At 45.5% G+C, this 20,000-nt stretch overlaps 1 protein-coding gene across 1 annotated transcript in view; it reads left to right on the top strand.

Annotated features, from left to right (window-relative positions):
• dnah2 (dynein, axonemal, heavy chain 2) overlaps positions 1-20,000 on the top strand; it is a 104,486-nt gene that overhangs the window by 54,617 nt on the left and 29,869 nt on the right. Inside the window, exons 37-58 of the mRNA XM_035519901.1 lie at positions 1,032-1,221; positions 1,453-1,633; positions 1,805-1,932; positions 3,407-3,559; positions 4,228-4,353; positions 5,545-5,763; positions 8,066-8,183; positions 11,996-12,132; positions 12,342-12,479; positions 12,663-12,821; positions 13,111-13,263; positions 13,460-13,551; positions 14,609-14,807; positions 15,700-15,924; positions 16,288-16,392; positions 17,145-17,333; positions 17,652-17,737; positions 17,892-18,022; positions 18,210-18,359; positions 19,083-19,250; positions 19,593-19,753; positions 19,838-19,977. Coding sequence (XP_035375794.1) covers positions 1,032-1,221; positions 1,453-1,633; positions 1,805-1,932; positions 3,407-3,559; positions 4,228-4,353; positions 5,545-5,763; positions 8,066-8,183; positions 11,996-12,132; positions 12,342-12,479; positions 12,663-12,821; positions 13,111-13,263; positions 13,460-13,551; positions 14,609-14,807; positions 15,700-15,924; positions 16,288-16,392; positions 17,145-17,333; positions 17,652-17,737; positions 17,892-18,022; positions 18,210-18,359; positions 19,083-19,250; positions 19,593-19,753; positions 19,838-19,977 — 3,348 coding nt within the window. The remainder of the gene's footprint in view (positions 1-1,031; positions 1,222-1,452; positions 1,634-1,804; positions 1,933-3,406; positions 3,560-4,227; positions 4,354-5,544; positions 5,764-8,065; positions 8,184-11,995; positions 12,133-12,341; positions 12,480-12,662; positions 12,822-13,110; positions 13,264-13,459; positions 13,552-14,608; positions 14,808-15,699; positions 15,925-16,287; positions 16,393-17,144; positions 17,334-17,651; positions 17,738-17,891; positions 18,023-18,209; positions 18,360-19,082; positions 19,251-19,592; positions 19,754-19,837; positions 19,978-20,000) is intronic.

The following is a 20,000-nucleotide window of genomic DNA, read 5'->3' as shown; positions in this document are numbered from 1 at the left end:
TAGCAGACTGGCCTGTGTTGTTAGTATTACAAACTGATCCAGGATCAGTGGAGTTCCGCCCGCTGCTCCACAGCAAATGTGAAACAGAGGGAGGCAGCCACCTTAATGTTAATTAATGTTGTAAGCTTTAATTTTAATTTCATATCATATGAGAGAGAACAAGAGGAATAAGGACAGAATTGAATGTCTTGAGCTCAGGCTCCAGGACTCCATGTGCAAGCGTTACAATGGGAGCGTGAAGACTCTCACCCACTATAAATTATTCATGGCATGCACATGGGAAGTGAGAGTCAAGAGTCAGTAGCTGATGTTTTTATTGCATCCTTTAGAAAAAGCAAAATAGCACTGAAAGTTCAGCAGCAAAATGTACTTCCATGAAATGACAGAAAACAAATCCTGGCTTATGTTGATGAGCACGTGACATGTTAAACCCACTCAATGACAGGAAGAATGGACTTACTGTTGTCTCTCTGTGTGTGTGTGAGGATGCCTGTCTGTTTTTATGAATTTGTATGTATGGATGTATCTTTGTGGGTACTTGGTGATGGTTCTATTGTGTGCTTGTGAAAGTCTAGTGTGTGTGTGTGTGTGTGTGTGTGTGTGTGTGTGTGTGTGTGTGTGTGTGTGTGTGTGTGTGTGTGTGTGTGTGTGTGTGTGTGTGTGTGTGTGTGTGTGTGTGTGTGTACTGGGTATGGGCTTAGCACTTAGTCTTTTCCTTGGACTTATTGATTACCTCCTTTACTTTATCCATCTTAGTCCAGCTGTGAGTGGTGAGTTTTGTTAAATGCCATCAGAGACTGGTATTATTATTTGTGTGATTTTATTAACAAATATAAGTAAGTTAGTTATACTGCAATGAAAAATGAAAGCTTATCTTAAACTAGCTTTTGATGCCTGAAGCCAATTTACACACCGGCACATCTGGTCTCTGAGTGCCGCTGCATGATCAAAGTGTAGTCACAGTTGTGTTCCTGCATCGGCCTGTCTGCGCTTGGAGGCGGAGTGAGTACAGCGTGTGTCCTGTTGTTTAGGTGCTACATGACTCTGACCACAGCCCTGTACCTGCACCGTGGGGGCTCCCCTAAAGGTCCTGCCGGCACGGGCAAGACAGAGACGGTGAAGGACCTGGGCAAAGCGCTGGGCATGTACGTCATCGTGGTCAACTGTTCTGACGGCTTGGACTTCAAATCCATGGGCCGCATGTACTCTGGCCTTGCTCAGGTGCATGTTAATAGCATGTAATAAATATTGTATAAACGCTGGGTATGACACACACTGTGAACACCTAATGGACAGTAAGTAAGCAGCCAAGGTGACACTAACTTAATGACTAATGAATTTTAGAAAATGTGTATATGATGAATGACTGTGTGTGTGTGTGTGTGTGTGTGTGTGTGTGTGTGTGTGTGTGTGTGTGTGTGTGTGTGTGCGTGTGTGTGTGTTGATTCCCAGACTGGCGCATGGGGCTGTTTTGATGAGTTTAACCGCATTAACATTGAGGTACTGTCAGTAGTGGCCCAGCAGATACTCTCCATCCTCCTAGCTCTGTCTGCAGGTGCCAGCAGTTTCTTCTTTGAGGGCAGAGAGATTTGCCTGACTTGGTCCTGTGGCATCTTCATCACCATGAACCCTGGTACATGCTACTCTCTGACACCATGCATGGAATCATTTTTATTTGTTTACAAGCATTTCTTGTGTTTAAAAAACTGTAGGCGTGTGGTGTGTTGGCGTCAGCATGTATTATGCATCCCCTCATATGTATATGCGTACTTATTAGCATGTATGTGAATGGGGTCTCCTCTAGGCTACGCTGGTCGTACTGAGTTGCCTGATAATCTGAAGTCCATGTTCAGGCCCATCTCTATGGTGGTCCCTGACTCCACCCTCATCGCAGAGATCACTCTCTTTGGAGAAGGCTTCAACAACTGCAAGGTGCCCTCCCATCGTCACTCTGTTAGCAAACACTATGTGGTTGTGATGAGGATCGAGTACTTGAGTATTAAATGTAAAGCCTAAATGTTAAAATGCCTAAATGTTAAAATACCTAAAGTTAAGCCAGCCTGTGCTATTGTCCATTACTGTGTATTAAGACAGGCCCAAAGGTCATGAATACAATTAGATCATTATCAGAAAGAGAGAGGTGGACAGCACATTGGTATTAAATTCAGCTTTGGAGCTGGGCAGGATTGGATCAGATAGACAAACACAGATGAGGCCAGTCACACACACACACACACACACACACACACACACACACACGCATACACACACGCACACACACACACACACACACACACACACACACACACACACACACACACACACACACACACACGGAGACTGATCCACTGTTGGATTACTGCTGACACACAGCATGCATGCTGTGTGTACGTGTGCCCACGCCTGCGAAACACCCAACTGACATAGCTTAACAACACAACACATTTAACGCCAGCCCCCACCAAAACACACACTCAAGGCCTGGTGGGCACAAAATCCCCCACAAAAAATATCCACTGAGAGCTCCCGCCTGTTCCAGCAAACATGGCCCTAATGGAAAAGCCGTATTTGTTGGTGCTGTACACAAGGCCAGTTAGCTGGCATTGAGATAGAGAAGCACTGGAGATTGGACTTGGAATGACAAATAATAGACCTGAGATTAAGAGCGGCGGGAAGGGAACCAGCACCGAGCCTTCGCAAAGCCCTGAATGTCAATGTTAGATTTCATTTGCCCAGCCCACAAGCTCCCTCTCCCTCCGCCTACATGCTCCGCCGCTCACTGTCACCTTACACAATCGATAGTCCCAGTATCATTATGTGCTATTGAGAGGACTATTACCCCTGCAAATGGGAGGAAATGGACATATCAATGTTGTGTCATGTCAGATTGAGTGGAGAGTTAGAATGACTATAGGGCCCGAGAGAGAGAGGAAGAGAGAGATTGAGATGCAGAAAAAACAAAGGAAAGAAAAGGACAGTGAAACAAAGGGCAGTTGGAGCAGGAAGGAAAGAAAGAAAGAGGAAACAGAGAAAGAGGAAACAGAGAAAGAGGAAAGAGAGCTATTTGCCCTGTTGAAGTGAAGTGTTGTCTTATGAGTCAGGTATCTGTCTCAAGAGAGCCATGAATTCGCAATACCTATCAAGACTGTGGTGTTTGTACTTGTGAATGCGTCATTCTGTTCCTTTGAAGAACAAGCTGGCATGGTAACCAAAGATCACCGCACATGCCAAACTACACGCACACACACACACGCACACACACACACACACAGACACACACACACACACACACACACACACAAACACACAGGACTGGGTAACACTGTTTTCCATGTTGATTTCTCTGGGTAAAAGTGATGCAATAAATGTCTGTTTCTATTTCTTCCTCCCACCCCCCACCCCACAGGTGTTGGCTAAGAAGGTGTTCACACTGTACTGTTTAGCAGTGCAACAGCTGTCTAAGCAAGATCATTATGACTTTGGCTTGCGTGCACTCACCTCTCTGCTTCGCTATGCTGGCAAGAAGCGCAGGGTCTACCCCGATGTTGCAGATGAAGAGGTTACATACACATACACACACTCACACACAAAAATACACAAAAGGCATTTTCACACCACCCTGACAATCAGAAATCACCCCAATCACAGTTTGCTAGAGATATGCACAGCTATGTTATATGGTTTAAATGATGTGTTATCAGCATCGGTCTGTTAGCACCTGTGTATCCATGTGTATTTGGGAACCGCTGACAGCAGGATAACACTAAAACCTGGGCCCCATCCCACTGGAAAAGCTGGCTGTGATAAAACATTTATCAAAGAGGACAAAAACATGAAAAGGAAACTTAAAAAGGGACTCGCTCCACTACCTGAGTGCAAACTCGTCCCTCTCTCCTCTTGTGTGAATAATGAAAAATGTGACACTAGATTTTTTTCAATTTCCAGGCTGCTGGAATATTGTCTGTATGTAGAGGTAAATGCTATTCTGTAGGACTTCTGTTTTTAAGCAATCAAAGTGAAAAAGGCTGCCATATACAATATTTAATCATGTGTTATGAGTTAATATGAGGCTAAACTAGTTTAGGCACCAATGACATTGAAAGCAGTTTCACTATTAATATTTAATATTTAAGCTCCTGGTCTAGAAAAAGGAAGGTGGATCTAGATAAGCACAGAAGAGACACTCCTACAACATAATGTGACATATCTTTTGCCCTTTGACCCCAGATCCTGCTCATGTCTATGAAAGACATGAACATTGCTAAGCTGACCTCCATTGACCTCCCCCTGTTTAACGGGATTGTCCAGGACCTGTTCCCTGCCGTGGACATGCCCACTATTGACTATGGCAAGGTAGGATGTCTGACTCCCAGCATGCACTGGGGCATCTCACCTCCCAGCATTGGGTCAACTCCCTGGTAGGATGCCCCACTGCTGATTCCACAGTGAAGGATGTCGGAACTCTGTGTATCACAGGCTCTCACAGACGTTTCTGCTGTTCCCCACCACTCAGGCCTCTAGTTTATAGCATCCGGGCTTACAGAAGCTCAATCAAATCCATCTGCATACATGCTTCCCAGTGCAACAAAAAGTCACCCAAACCATTTTTAGTTTGCACATGACTCAAAAATGTTTTTGTCGATCTATTTTTTGTTATGGCACAAGCTTTAAAAAGACTTCATCGAATGCTGCAGCTCCCTCTCGCTATAGGCATGGAGTGTTTGTGGGTGGGTGGGTGGGTGGTTGTGTGTGTATGTGTGTGTATGTGTGTGTGCTCCAGGATGCCTTTGTGAGTGAGATATACAGCATAATGCAGATGCCTTGCACGGCACACGTCTCATCACCTACACGTCTGGAGTCTGGACAGCCAGCAGCTGCTGCCTATATCAGCCCCACTCAAGTATGAGGGTGGAGAAACAGCACACACACACACACACACACACACACACACACACGCAGACACACACATTTTGTCTCACTTCATAAGTCTTTCCCCTACACTGCCTCCTCTCAAGTCCATTTCACTTTGTGAATGTTTTCATTTCACTTTCATGTCAAGCAAACAGCTCCACCCTCAGCTGTTAATGCTAATGTGTTCTTGCTAAGATGCTTCAGATCCGTTCTCTTTCCCTGCCTCTCTACCCAGTTAATGAGGCAAGAGAGAAATAAGAGCAAGGGATTGAATTAGAGAGAGTTTAGTGAGAGAGCCTTAGTGCCTCAGTAGCGATTTGGATTTGAAGTGTGTGTGTGTGTGTGTGTGTGTGTGTGTCGGTCTGTCTGTCTCACTCCAGGGGGAGCTTGGAGTGTTTATGGTTATTAAGTTTGAGATGTACTTCTTGTAAGTTCATTTGTATTTGGTGATCAACTTGGGATTCAAACCTGCACTACTATCCCGAAGGGCTTTTCCACTGCTCTCTTAAGAATCACTGTAAGCATCTCCAAAACACGAGGAGCTGTTCTCTACCTCCTCTTGTCTGCACTTCGATCTGTTTTTCATCTGACACTCTCATTCTCGCTTTCTTTTTCCTCTCTATGTCTCTGTAGCTGAAGGAGACCATAGAGGCAGAGCTTCATCAGGCTGGTTTGCAGGTCACACCCTTCACTGTGACAAAAGTCATCCAGCTGTATGAAACCAAAAATTCACGCCACTCCTCCATGATCGTGGGCAAGACAGGCAGTGCCAAGACGGTCACCTGGAGGACCTTGCAGAGTGTCCTGAGCACCATGCATCACAAGGGTGAACCCGGCTTCCAGCTCGTCCGTGTGAGTCCCGCTCCTCCTCTCCGCCGCTGTCCCCGGGAGCCCCCGCTGGCCACCTCTCTACTTGGGGTTGCCTCCCGCCCACTCACCGCTCCTCCTCTCCACTCCTCCTCTTCACTGCTGTCCCTGGGAGCCCTGCTGAGTGTCTCTCCGCTCAGGGTTGCCTCACGCCCACTCCTCACCCACACCGTAACAATCTTTCAGGCCTTTTCTAAGCTTCCGCCTACGCAGTTCACCGAGTAATTAGTCAGTCTGCTTAGTGCAGTACTCCAACTAAAACAAAACGTATCGAATGACTCAAAGCAAACAAAATATGCAGCGCACGTGTACCCTCAAGCAAGAGACGGCGTGGACCATCGGCTCAAATGCATAACCACAACAGCTAACACATGCGTGTTACAAAGCAGCCCATACATGTCACAAATCAGTCTGCAGTCCCCATTTTTACTCTTTGTGTGTCTTAATTGCTTTTGAGTTATAAAATGAAGTAATCATTGAACATATCTGCAAGCTTCTATTCTACAAGGACATCAATTACACTGGCCCTGACCACACAGTGTGTGCACTTCAACATTCGGCACAACCGTTATTCCTTACCATCAATCGCTGCTAGACTAGCATAACGCAGGTTTGTCGTATTGCAGTCTCATTATCTCAAACACGTGCAGATTTAATGGCAAAGAGGCGGCCTCTGAGATGACATGGTGCTCCGTCTATAGCAGCTGTTGTCTCCGTGCCCGCGCTGGGGCATTCATTAGTATGAAAATGAGCCGCCGTTAGCGAGCGTGCTAACACAACAGCGTTTCACATGCCTGACGTTGAAACAGTGCCCTCATATAAAGGCGTCCTCCGCAGGGATCGAGGTGCTCTTCCGGTTATTTAACCTTGAACAAAAAGTGCTCGGTAGACTTACAGCCAACATGTGGGTGTCTTGTGGAGTCTCAGAGTCTCACACACTGGCGTTCATAATTGGTATCGCTTACCAGCGACTCTCGTGACGATGTGTTTGTGTGTTTGGGGGAAAGCGTGCATGGCTCAACACGGTTCATTTCATGCTAGCCTGGCTGGCTGGGGCTCCAGGTCTCTGAAGCCATGTCTTTTCTTAGTAGCTTTCATTTTTTTCCCCATTCCTCTTCATTTCCCTTCATCCTTCATCACCTCCTTCCCACTGGGCAAACAACAGAAAAAAAGAAAGAAAAAAACAAGCTGTGTTCATTCTATGCCAGGTTTTCAAGTATTGTGATGTGATTAATTTGGAAGGCACCTCAAGCGTGATTTCAAATTGTGAACTGAAGCGTACAGGTGAAGCTAATATCAGAGCTGGAGTAAGGTCGAGTGCCCTGCTCTCACGTGTCCCACTCTGCTTTGTTATGTGCATACAATGCTTTTCTCAGGTATTTAATGATGTTCCTAGAATTTAGAGTGTGTGTACGTTTGTGTGCGTGTGCGTGTGTGTGTGCTTGTGTGTGTGTGTGTACATGCTTGTATTTATGTGTGTGTGTGTGAGAGACAAGGCACAGTATAAGATAAAGGTAAGGACAGAAAATGTAACATTATGTTATGTTCAACCTCTCCCATCTCTCTCTTATTTTCCCTGCACTTCCTCTGCTCTTTAGTTCTCCACATGTTCACCTCAACCTTGTTTCATTGTTTGTGTGTAAGGCTTGCAGGGTTTTGTCCCTATGGGATGTGTGTGTGTCTAACTCTGTGGGTAAGGTCCCTGTGTGGGGCGAGTGTAATTCTGTTCGGTTTTGGGGGTCTTGTTCAATGCTCCCTCTGTGACTCAAACTGTCATGTCTTTTTACAGCATACTTCTCTCTCTCTCTCTCCATCTTTCCCTCCCTTCCTCTCTCCCCTTACCCCTGTCTCTCTCTCCCTCTCCCTCTCCTGCTCTCTTCCCCTCCACCCTTCCGTGCCTGTCTTCTCTCTTTTATATCTGACTCAACACCTTTCTCTTTGCATAATCTATTTCTGGTATCTGTCTCTCTCCCACCATACAAACATCACCTCCCCCTGATTCCTCATTATCTCTCCTCTGAGTCACACACACACACACACACACACACACACACACACACAGACACACACACACACACACACACACACACACAAATGCTCACGCACGTTCCTTTCTTCCACTGTCTCTGGCACATCACTCACTCTTCAAAGTCTCAGTCCAACAATCACACCCTGTCTGTCCTTATATCCCTTATTTCATCCCTAAATCCCTAACTTCACTCTCACCTCCCACTTACCAACACCTTTTCTTTCTTGATCCTCTGACCTCTGACCTGTGATCCCTCAGGAGTGTCCTCTGAACCCCAAAGCAGTGAGCCTTGGAGAACTGTATGGAGAATACGACCTCTCTACCAACGAGTGGACCGACGGCATTCTGTCCTCTCTCATGAGAGCTGCCTGTGCAGGTACTGGTAACTGTAGCACGGGTTGAGCACAGAAAACAGGTGTAGCCCAGCTATGACCTTGACTTATCTAACACCTCTCATACATCAAAATACAATTTAACATGCTGGAAAGACAGGATCAAAAAGAGAAACAATTCAATAAATCATGATTAAAGGAATCAAAAATCAAAGAGAATAAATGCAGGTAAACATGCAAGTAACACCATACAAGAAATAATGAGAAGAAGTAAAAATGGAGTAAAAACAGGAAGAATATGAGAAGAACAATAAACTCTGATTAAACTCATTAAACAAATGAAGTAAAGATAAATGTTTGGTTGATTTTCAGATAAGCACTAGCTCCTGCAGTGTTTGTAAATGGTAGAAAACATACTCACACTGTTGGTTTGTCAAGCATAACAGTGCAAGGTTCTTCTCTTTCTACATGATTTGTGTTGCCTAGACTGCTTAAGACTTTCTTACTTTTGGCAGAGGGGCCAATAAAGGTTTTTAGTCACTTAGTTTGACCAGCTCTGAAATGGGATTGAACCTTTCTGCAAGTATGACTGTCATTAAGGGAATCACTTAGCTTTTTCTGTACTACCTTTTCTGGAATTTCACTAAAGCACCACACATAAACTCACCTGAAGTTGTGTGAAAACAAAAATGCCATAATTGAGTACAGAATTTACTAAGCCGTTTTAAGCAGCTCTGGAAAAAAATACCTGTTTGTAAGCAGCAGTTTGTGATGCCCAGAACACCCATAATGTCAACAACCTTTTTGAAAAGAGATTCAGGAATTGGATCAAGGATGCAGGTGGAAGGTTTTATGAAATTTCATTAAATTTGTTTTTCTATATTGTCCTTTGGCGCAGATGCACCTCACAACACAATTTGTCCGTAGGGAAGGCTTTAAAAGGTGATTGAGAGTCAAGAATAATATTCCAGGGTAGTTTCCTTCATCATTTACTATCTTAGGGGAGTGAAGTTCACTGCAGCCTGACTCATGAAGGGGGGATCGGTGGGTCCAGGGCCTGTGTCTGCTGCTAAGGGTTGTGAAAATGTGCTGACAATAGTTGTCAACTGATATTTTTACTTTACTGGCAAAAGATAGAAGGTGGAGATGCGATAATGGGATGTAACTGAGGAAGATGGTTTTGACACCGGGTAAGGATAGGGAGGAGTAATTGACAGAGAGAGAGGGACGTAGCATATGCACCACATTTTGGTCAGCTTTTGGGCAGTTTTTTTTTTTTTTTTTTACTGAAGCGCTGTAAGTCTCTGTCACACAGATGCACAAAGGAGAGCCTCACACTTTAGATTTCTTTTGTGTCTGATACCCTATGTACTTTTTACATTTCCACCTCCAGCAATAAGGCAAATGGAGTTCATTGCTTAAAATTTGTTAGAATTGCTTTCTTGATCATGTACCAGCACAAGGATATAGAAAGGAGGCAGAGAGAGTATGAAAGAGAGTGTGTGTGTGTGTGTGTGTGTGTGTGTGTGTGTGTGTGTGTGTGTGTGTGTGTGTGTGTGCGCGCGTGCGCGCATGTACATGTGCAACGGTCTATGAGGTTGAGGTGTAGGGTGAACAGAATACACACCAGTGTTTCAGGAAATAGTGCTTTGCCCACGTACATATCACCCTTTGTGCAGCATATCGTAGGAACTGAAGACACTCAGTCACATGCCACACAAGCACACACACACACAAAAGAACAGCAGGTCACAGCCTGACTAAATCGCATTCTTCCTCTGCTTTCGGAGAGCTCAGAATGCATATCTCGACACTTCTTTTTTGGTTTAGCCAACTCTACATGACTCCGTCAGTTCCGCTAATTGTGTTTTCCTGAGACTTTGTCTCCCTCTGAGTAGTGCTTTAAAGATTTTACCCAACCAGCACTATCAACATGTCTCTCTTGCTAACATCTATGATGTTAGGGCTTTTTTACATTTTTTAGGCTGGACAGGGTTATTGTGTTGATTGGATTAAATGTTACTTTTGGCAATTTCCCGTGTGCTGTTTTTGCCAGCACATTGCTCATTCTTCTTTTTCTCTCCAAAATCATCTTCTGTCCTACTGTGAGCAGAGCTGTGGGCCAAAATTTCTCTCTTTCTCTCTCTCTTTCTCTCTCTCTCTCTCTCTCTCTCTCTCTCTCTCTCTCTCTATCTATCTATCTATCTTTTTTTCTCTGTGTCTAGCTCTCACTTTCTCTGTGTCTCTTTGTGTCTCTCTCTGTGTCTTTCTCTCATTCACTGTGTTGCAGAACGGAGAGACAGAGACTGCAGCGCTCGGTAGGGTGGGATGCGTGTGTGTCAGAGGCAGTGTCTATGTGTGCTGCAGAGCTCCTCTGGGAGTGTCAGTGCCAAAGAGATGCCCTTTCCCTGCTGCCTCTGTTTCTCCCTCTGCTGCAACAACCCAGCTACTGTTTATGAGCTGCCTTACTCGCCTCTCCCCCTCTTTCCTTCTCCCCCCCTCTCTCTTTCTCTCTCTCTTTTACTTTCTCTTTCTTTCACTCGCTCCCTGTTTTCTTCTCCCTGTGTGTTTTTTTTTTTGGTCTCTCTGTTCTCTGCTTCTCTGCGGGTGCCCTGATGGCATGCATTCCACCGTGGTCTCCCTCGCGATTCAATTTCCTTCCTTTTTCCTACCTCTCTATTTACCAGTACTTGTCCTTGCATCTTTTGAGGCCCCAATGTCTATCTCCCTCACCCTCACTGTCTTTCAGTCTTTATCTGTGTGTCAAAAGCAATAGAGCAGATCCAGTGATTGCCCCTTCCTCACATATACAGGAGTTTGTGGTCAATCCTAAGGCTGTGTCCCTGGAAGAGCTCTATGGCCATTTTGACCTGGAAAACATACAGTGGACTGACGGCATTGTTTCTGCCAGTATTCGCCATGCCTGCACAGGTTATCACGCCGATGTGTGGAAATGAGATAGCTGATTGGTTGTGACATCTGTCACTCTCTTAGTCCGGCCAGTCACTGCCATTTATTTGCCTACCTGAGTGCTTTTGAGTCCTTTGTCTTTTTTTGTGTATTTTGATGTATTTTTTGCCAGAAAATATTTCTCGACTGACTTCATTTTAGGGCTTAGATCATGTCTTGTTGCTGTGCGGGGCTTGGTGTGGAGAAATTTTATGTTTGAGTGGTGTAATCAGGAATTGCACTAGCTCCATATGTTTGGTATCTGTTCCTATTTATCTTGGTTTGTTTATTTCCCCTCCCGCTGCTTGGAGATGGAAGATCACCCAGAGGAGAAGTGACAGTTGCTTTTGCTGTGTGTGACAGGTTTGATGTTACACGCTTACCCAGTCAGTGTTTGTGTGTGTGTGTGTGTGTGTGTGTGTGTGTGTGTGTGTGTGTGAGAGAGAGAGAGAGAGAGAGAGAGAGAGAGAGAGAGAGAGAGAGAGAGAGAGAGAGAGAGAGAGAGAGAGAGAGAGAGAGAGAGAGAGAGAGAGAGAGAGAAAGAAAGACAGAGGGTGTGGATGTGTGTAAGGCAGATCAACTATTGTGGTTATTGTGGGCTGAGTAAAGAAGATGCACATGGTCAGATGAAGGGATAGAAAAAGATAAATGATCAGTTGGAGCATTCGCTACAAAAGTCTACAAGTCTGTATGTGTTGAGAATGAACGAAAGAAATACAAGGGGAGAGGAAAACAGAGTCAAAGATAGGACAGCATGTTTGTAAATCTGTTTGTGTTCATGACAGGGACAGACAGGCAGAGAGGCTGTAGTAAGTGTGTGTGTGTGTGTGTGTGGGTGTGTGTGTGTGTGTGTGTGTGCTTTGTTCCTAACTGCCTGTCTCTGCCTCTCTCATGTTGCTGAGCTCAGATGAGAAGCTGGATGAGAAGTGGATTGTGTTTGATGGGCCAGTGGATACTTTGTGGATTGAAAGCATGAACTCAGTCATGGATGACAATAAAGTCCTGACGCTTATCAATGGAGAGAGGATCTCCATGCCTGAACAGGTAGAGCTAGCAGCCTATGGCAATTACACATCTGCACCCACTAAGACTGAGAAACATCACTATCTACATTCATTCTCCTGCCTAATACTATCTCAAAGAAAAGCCATTGTTCCTGTATACTGTACTTTTCCTTTCAAATTTCAAAAGATGATCATTTGGCCAGAATATAGACTTGGCTGTTTACTATGCATTTGTTTGTGTGTATGTAGGTTTCCTTGTTGTTTGAGGTGGAGGATCTGGCTGTAGCTTCCCCAGCGACGGTGTCGCGCTGTGGGATGGTTTATAATGACTACTCCGACCTGGGCTGGAGGCCCTTCGTTCAGTCCTGGCTTGACAAGCGCCAGAAGGTCCCACGCAGCCCTGTCCCTACTATTTGTTCCTCCTTTAGCTTATCCTGTGCATGCATGAGTGATGGGTAGATGACCATTCTGCACTCCCATATGCTCATTCTCTTTCATTCTGTCTCCCCTGTCTCTTTCTCTTGCCCTCTCCCTCTCGCTCTCTCTCTCTCTCTTTCTCTCTTTCCATAGTTGGAGGTAGATCTTCTGAAACGTCTGTTTGACAAATACATAGAGAAGACTATAAGCTTCAGGAAGGCTCACTGTAAGGAGCTGGTAGCCATCACTGAACTAAACGGAGTCATCTCACTCTGTAGACTCTACGACTCCATGGCCAGCCCTGACAACGGGGTCAGAACATGCACCTTCTCCACCTGCTCTCATGACTTCCCCAAATTGAGTGATCTACTCTCAATTATCTGTTTTTTATTGTTGACAAAGATATGAACAAAGTCATGTTCCTGTGTATTGCTTTTTTAAGCAACTGAATTTGAGATGCAAAAATCATATGGAGTCTGTGGTAAATTGTAAAATATTGTCAGCACAAGCTTGGCGCTTGTGACATTGAGACTCGCTAACATCATCTGGGCTGGTGAGTATTTAGGATGAGTTCCCAGCCGTGTGCCATCATCCCCTGCAGGTGAACCCTGCAGACAGTGAGAACTGTGGCCGCATGGTAGAGCTCTGGTTTATCTTCAGCCTGATCTGGTCTGTGTGCGTGTCTGTGGACGAGGATGGCCGCAAGAAGATTGACAACTTCCTGCGAGAGATGGAGGGCACCTTTCCTAACAAGGTTGTACTTCGGTCACCTTCACACACACACACACACACACACACACACACACACACACACCCAAACCAATACACATTTTTCAACCTACACACTAGTCACTATGTCACTATGTGACTCAGCACACTCATTTGTTAAACTAAAATAATACACAGTACCAAGAGTTTCTGTAATTTTTTTTAATCAATACCCCAACAAGGACACCATCTATGAGTACTACGTGGACACTAAGAACAAAACGTGGGCATCATTCGAGGACAGGCTGCCCAAGGGCTGGCGCTATGCCTCCAAGTGAGTGGCCGTCTGAGTGAGTGTGTGTGTGTGTGTGTGTGTGTGTGTGTGTGTGTCTGTGTGTGTGTGTGTCTGTGTGTGAGTGTGTGTGTGTGTGTGTGTGTGTGTGTGTGTGTGTGTGTGTCTGTGTGTGTGTGTGTGTGCGTCTGTGTGTGTGTGTGTGTGTGTGTGTGTGTGTGTGTGTGTGTGTGTGTGTGTTTCTCAACAGCCCTGCAGACACCACCCGCCGCCTATACACTCCCGCTGAGGCCTTCTGACTGGCACCTGCCCAGCCGGCTGAGCCTTCTGCTCCCTTCCTATCAGCTGTCTTCTCACCTCTCATTCTTTCCATCTCTCTCTCCATTCTCCCTGTGTTCCACCCTCTCTCTCTCTCTCTCTCTCTCTCTCTCTCTCTCTCTCTCTTTCTCTGTCTTTATGCCTCTCCCATTTTTCATGTATTGCTGTCTTTTTCCGTTCATTGCCTTCTCTCCGTTGGCTCTTCACTCAAAGAGTGTGGCCCACTCTTTGTCTGCTGTCCATTTTGTTCCCTAACTGGGTCTTTTTTTATTCCTGCACTCATTCCTGCTGCCATATTATTATATATTTCCATTTCCAGTCTTTCGGGTTGGGGTCTTGTCACCTGCATTGCCCTATTCCACTTCAGTCCACTTTCTTAGAGACCCATTTTCTCAAACAGGTGGCCCTCTCTCATTCCTGTCCTTTCTTGCTTTCTTTCTCTCCCTCTCTCCACATGTCTCTTCTCTCTCTCAACTCTCTATTCTTCTTGACTTTTTGGTCCTCATCTTTTTCGCTTGTCCCACTTGTCCACTTGTCCTCTCTCTGCCTAACCCTCTGCATTATTTTTGGGCTTCTGTCCTCCCTGCTCCACCATCTCCATCACCCAAACTCTCTCTGCAGAGGCCTTGTGGGAGAGGAGATTTAGTAAAAACCAGGCACAGCTGACAGAAATTCAGCCTTCTCTCTCTCTCTCTTTCTCTCTCTCTCTCTCTCTCTCTCTCTCTCTCTCTCTCTCTCTCTCTCTCTCTCTCTCTCTCTCTCTCTCTCTCTTTCTCTGCAGTGCTCCATTCCATAAGATCATGGTTCCTACTGTGGACACAGTGCGGTATAATTTCCTGGTGAAGGCTCTGGTGTGTGGCAAGTACCCAGTTTTGCTGACAGGTCCTGTGGGTACGGGGAAAACGTCAGTGGCCCAGAGTGTCCTGCAGGGCCTGGATCCATCCAAATGGTCAATGCTCACCATCAATATGTCCTCTCAGGTACCTGTTGACTGCATATGACATACCACAGTACCCAATTAAAGTACCTGTTGACTGATATGACATACCACAGTACCCAATTACCCAATTAACACACATAAGCACTAAGATTCATTTGTTCATCTGTCATTCATCTGTCATTCATCTCTCTATCTCCAGGTGAGTAGTTGAGAACGCGTGTTACAGGAAAGATGTAACAATGGTAGTATTTCAGGTGGATATAGAGTGAAAGTGATGTATATTTGCGTGTTTGGCTGTGCAGGTGCAACTGAGCTTAACGTTCTGTCTTCCCTTATTTTAAAGACAGGCAGGAGCTGATGAATTTAAAAAACGAAACACTTCACACGTTGTTTGCTCATGTATTATGTATCATGGAGTCATGTATCATTATTTGGGACCTGTAATGTCCCAAATAGTCTCCAATTAGTCATCATACATGTTCTGAAGCTCACCTGCTTACAGGCTCAAGGACCTGAGTCATCCTGCCTCAGAGCGGGGCCTGCAGTTCACAATAATGGCATATGTCAAATTGGGTTCCATACCCCGTGTGCTATTAGTGTCCTGCACTCCAGGGGCCGCAATTAGCTGAGTCAGCTGCTGTGTTCAGGACGGCCCGTAATGAGCAGCACTTACTGTGGCCTGCGTGCTGGAAGCACTGTCTGTCAGCCTTGCCATCAGCCTTTAGCTCAGCCGACTGTGTCATTTAGCGTTATTATAAACCCACCTCTCTGTTCCGGCTTGCCCTGCTACTCCAGCTCTTCGCCCTCCCCTGCTCTTTATTACCTTGCTCATTTGGCATCCCGAGCTTGCTTTTTTTTTTGTGTGTTTCTCTCCTGTCCCCTTTTTTTCTGTGGCTTCTCTGACCTGATATCCAGTGTCTTCCTCTCTTTAGACCACTTCCAACAATGTACAGGCCATTATAGAGTCGCGAGTGGAGAAGCGCACCAAAGGCGTGTATGTGCCGGTGGGCGGGAAGAGGATGCTGGCATTCCTGGATGACCTGAACATGCCGGCAGTGGACGACTTTGGTTCCCAGCCCCCTCTGGAGCTGCTGCGGCTCTGGATTGACTACGGCTTCTGGTACGACCGGAAGAAACAAACCCTCAAGTGTGTCAAGGTAAGGCGGGGGGGGGGGGGGGGGTGGGGGGGTTATGGGGGGGGGGGTTACGTGTGCGCGTGTGTGTGTGTGTGTGTGTGTGTGTGTGTGTGTGTGTGTGTATGAGAGTAGAGGTAGGCAGAATGAGTGAGAGAGAAGGAGAATTTTAATTTTTAATATGTGTGTCTTCAGGCAGTCTTCAGGCAGTTGTGGATTGGTTCAGAAATGGTTGTGGATAGGTTCAGAAGCTAGAAGCTAGAACACACAAGCTAGAATACACAGTGAATGTCCTCTGGCTGGGGGCCTTTAAGCACGGGTTTGGGAACAGTTCTTATAAAGTATACATGCTGACTTCCTCTGCCCCCTAACACTCTGCTCTTTTAGGATATGTTCCTTCTCGCATCCATGGGGCCTCCTGGTGGAGGGAGAACTCATATTTCCAGCCGTCTGCAGAGCCGCTTTAATCTCATCAATATGACTTTCCCTGTGGTGAGTGGGCCTCAGCATACAGCTCCACACTGGGCCCCTGAAACCTCCGCCTGTGCAGTATCTGTTCCAGATCATTATACCAGCCTGTTCTTGCTTAAAACAATGAGGCAACAGTCCCTTTGTTCCTGTTCATTAAAAGGATTGTACATATTTATGTCTAATCCTAACATAAAGCATATTAACATGTGTAATATGTATTGTAACTGAAAGGGTGTCCTAGCCTCAGTGCCTCCTCACTGATATCGTTTTCTTCTCATTATTATTCTTTCTGTCTCTCGCTCTGGTAGAATTACAATGGAGATGATGATAATGATAAGAGTAGCAACACTGGAGGCACTCGGATTTTGCAGAATGCATAAAAAAGCCTCCCAACTGACTGATTGCTGCTCAGTTCTGATTTCCCCCCTACACTCCGAGTCCTCCCTCCCTTTTCCTTCCCACAAGCATCCTGGTGAACGTGGTTTTCCATTTACTCTTCTCTGGGTTATCCCTCACTTTCTCTGCCCTGTTATGTCATTTCCATAACACCTCCGTTTCATTTCTTCTACTTTATCTCTCTAATCCATTTTTATGATTTATGTTTAAATTGCTCATCTGCACTGCTCTGTCACCCCACGTATACTAGCTGATCTCCCCTTCTTTCCATCCCATTTTTTCCCCATTTTCACTTTTGTTTTGCTTCTCCAGTGACCTTCATTATTTTATTTAATCAGTTATTACATTCCTTTGTCTTTCTGTGTGTGTGTGTGTAGGAGTCTCAGATCAAGCGTATCTATGGCACCATGATCAACCAGAAATTGCAGGAGTTTGAGGAGGAGGTGAAGCCCATTGGAAGTGTTCTGACTCAGGCCACACTAGAGCTGTACTCTGCCATCATCAGCCGCTTCTTACCTACTCCTGCCAAAATACACTACCTCTTCAACCTCAGAGACATCTCCAAGGTGAAATATGCAAACACCACACACACACACACACACACACACACACACACACACACACACACACACACACACACACATACACACACACACACACTCACTCACTCACTTAATTATTTCATGCAGCTAAAATAGCAACTTTAAAGATTTCAGAAACCAAAGCTGAGCTGTCCTGCCCTTACTGTGGGAGTTTGGTCCTACTGCTGACGGCTCTGTGCCCACTCTGGATCAGTTCTTTTTTTCTGAACTCTGTGGTTTATGGTCATGGCCACTCTTCCTCTTTAACCCTTTGTTGTGTTTTCTTTCGCTGTCCCTCTGTAGGTGTTTCAGGGTCTACTACGAGCTCACAGAGACTTCCATGACACAAAGCATAGCATCACTCGCCTGTGGATACACGAATGCTTCAGGTGAAGTGAATGCATGTGTGCACACACATACACTTAAATGTGAACACTCAGCAGAGGGCTCATTTTATGTGTGTGTGTGTGTGTGTGTGTGTGTGTGTGTGTGTGTGTGTGTGTGTGTGTGTGTGTGTGTGTGTGTGTATGTGTGTGTGTGTAGGGTTTTTTCAGATCGGCTGGTGGACCGGGAAGATATGGAGGCATTTGTGGGGCTGTTAGCTGAGAAACTAGGCTCTCTTTTTGATCTCACGTACCACAGCATCTGTCCTAACAGAGAGCCACCTATATTTGGTACAGACTTACACTGCTTAGCATTGTAGGGTGGGCAATGCCTGAATGAATGGCTTCATAATTTCTTTATTTCTTGAGTGTATATGGATGTTACTGTTAAGCCCACAGAATAAGCAAGGTCATTTTAGTGTAACTGCAATATTATATTGTTATGGTTGAGATTAGATGAGAATGCGTGTGTTTGTAGGTGATTTCCTGAGGGAGCCTCATGTTTATGAGGACCTGCTAGACTTTAAAGCTCTGAAGGGCTTCATGGAGTCTCAGCTGGAGGACTACAATCTCACACCTGGAGTGGTCCCCATGAGCCTGGTGCTCTTCCGAGACGCCATTGAGCATGGTCAGCTCACTGCTGCACTACACTTTCCATCTGCCATTGCACGGTAGCACGAATATTCCACAGCTCAGTGTGAATTTACACAGCACCTCCTGCAATATGTTCAAGTAAATTATAACAAATTAGATTTTAAACTATGATCCTCTCAACAAGGAAGATCATGGCGCTTAGAGTGAACTTGTATCACTAGTAGCCAGTGAACAAGGCCCCAAATCCCCCAGTTCTGTATTCTGTTTGGCTAAAATTACAAGTCTGTGGAGACAAACTACACTGAAACTTTCACAATCCAATGCAAAAGCTTAGAGATCTCTTTACTATGAATGATTACACTCCTCATTGCCATTATAGAGAATGCAATTACATTACAAACCCCATAGGAAAGTAAGCAATTATGCATTCAGTCCCACAACACAGTGTGTAATCAGTCTTGGTGTCGCTCAAGTCTTGGTACAAACCGAACACATCAAACACAGCATGCCACTGAATTAAGATGCATATCAGCCACCGTGATATAACATTAGACACATCACACGCCCAGTTCACTGCCTGCAATTAACCAGATCACATGCACATAACCTAATGACACACCACTCTCCAACGCAGCACTGAATGATTATGAAATTAGTCACAGCAACATGTTGAGCCAGTCTGTATGTTAATGAGTGATTGTGTTTTTGGCCTATCGTATGAGCGTACCTGTGTGTGTGTGTTTCCCTGCTTCTGCAGTGACACGCGTGGTGCGTGTGATCAGTCAGCTGAGGGGTAACATGCTCTTGGTGGGCATTGGAGGCTCTGGGAGGCAAAGCCTGTCCCGACTGGCCACCTACATCTGTGACTACCTGCTCTTCCAGGTGGAAGTCACCAAGCAGTACCGCAAGCAGGAATTTAGAGAGGGTAAGAGAGCAGGCGTTCACAGAGCAAGCCTAGCTTTTAGCCAGGACATTTCCACCTCTCTGCTACCATATACTAACCAACAAAACAATGAGCAGTTTCCTGTGTGTGCATGGACTAGATCTTAAACACGTTTGTCTGTATGATATGGTGCTTAAGATATCTTCTGGCTCATTGCAAGTATGTTTCTACTAATTTTACTGGTGAAGAATTCCTGACCTTTAAAATCAGATGAAGTTCAGAGTACAGAGGCAGCCTTTTTTGCAGAGGTTACACAGCTAATGAAGGGTCATGTGGTGTTCATTTTTTTTAACTGCACCTGTGTAATTGGTGTTCCTCGTGCAGACATTAAGAAGCTGTACAGGTTGACTGGAGTGGACAACAAGCCCACAGTTTTCCTGTTCAATGACACTCAGATTGTGGATGAGTCCTTTTTAGAGGACATCAACAACATCCTCAGCTCTGGAGAAGTGCCCAACCTCTACAAGCAGGATGAGTTTGAGGAGGTCTGTCTCCAGCTGGTAACGCATACAAGTGCGCGAGTGTGCACACGCGATCATTAACACCACTGCTGTGTCTCACCCGGGCAGGTCCAGAGTGCCCTCTCCGACTCGGCCAGGAAGGACAATGTTCTGGAGACACCCGACTCCATGTTTCACTACCTGATAGAGCGTGTGAGAAACAACCTCCACATAGTGCTCTGTATGAGCCCTGTAGGAGACCCCTTCAGGTACCTGCTCTGGCTACCACTAA

Source organism: Electrophorus electricus, chromosome 19 (genome assembly GCF_013358815.1).
Source record: "Electrophorus electricus isolate fEleEle1 chromosome 19, fEleEle1.pri, whole genome shotgun sequence".
In the NCBI taxonomy this organism is placed as follows: domain Eukaryota; kingdom Metazoa; phylum Chordata; class Actinopteri; order Gymnotiformes; family Gymnotidae; genus Electrophorus; species Electrophorus electricus.
The sequence above is the reverse complement of the archived record's forward strand: the minus strand, read 5'-3'. Positions and strand labels throughout refer to the sequence as shown.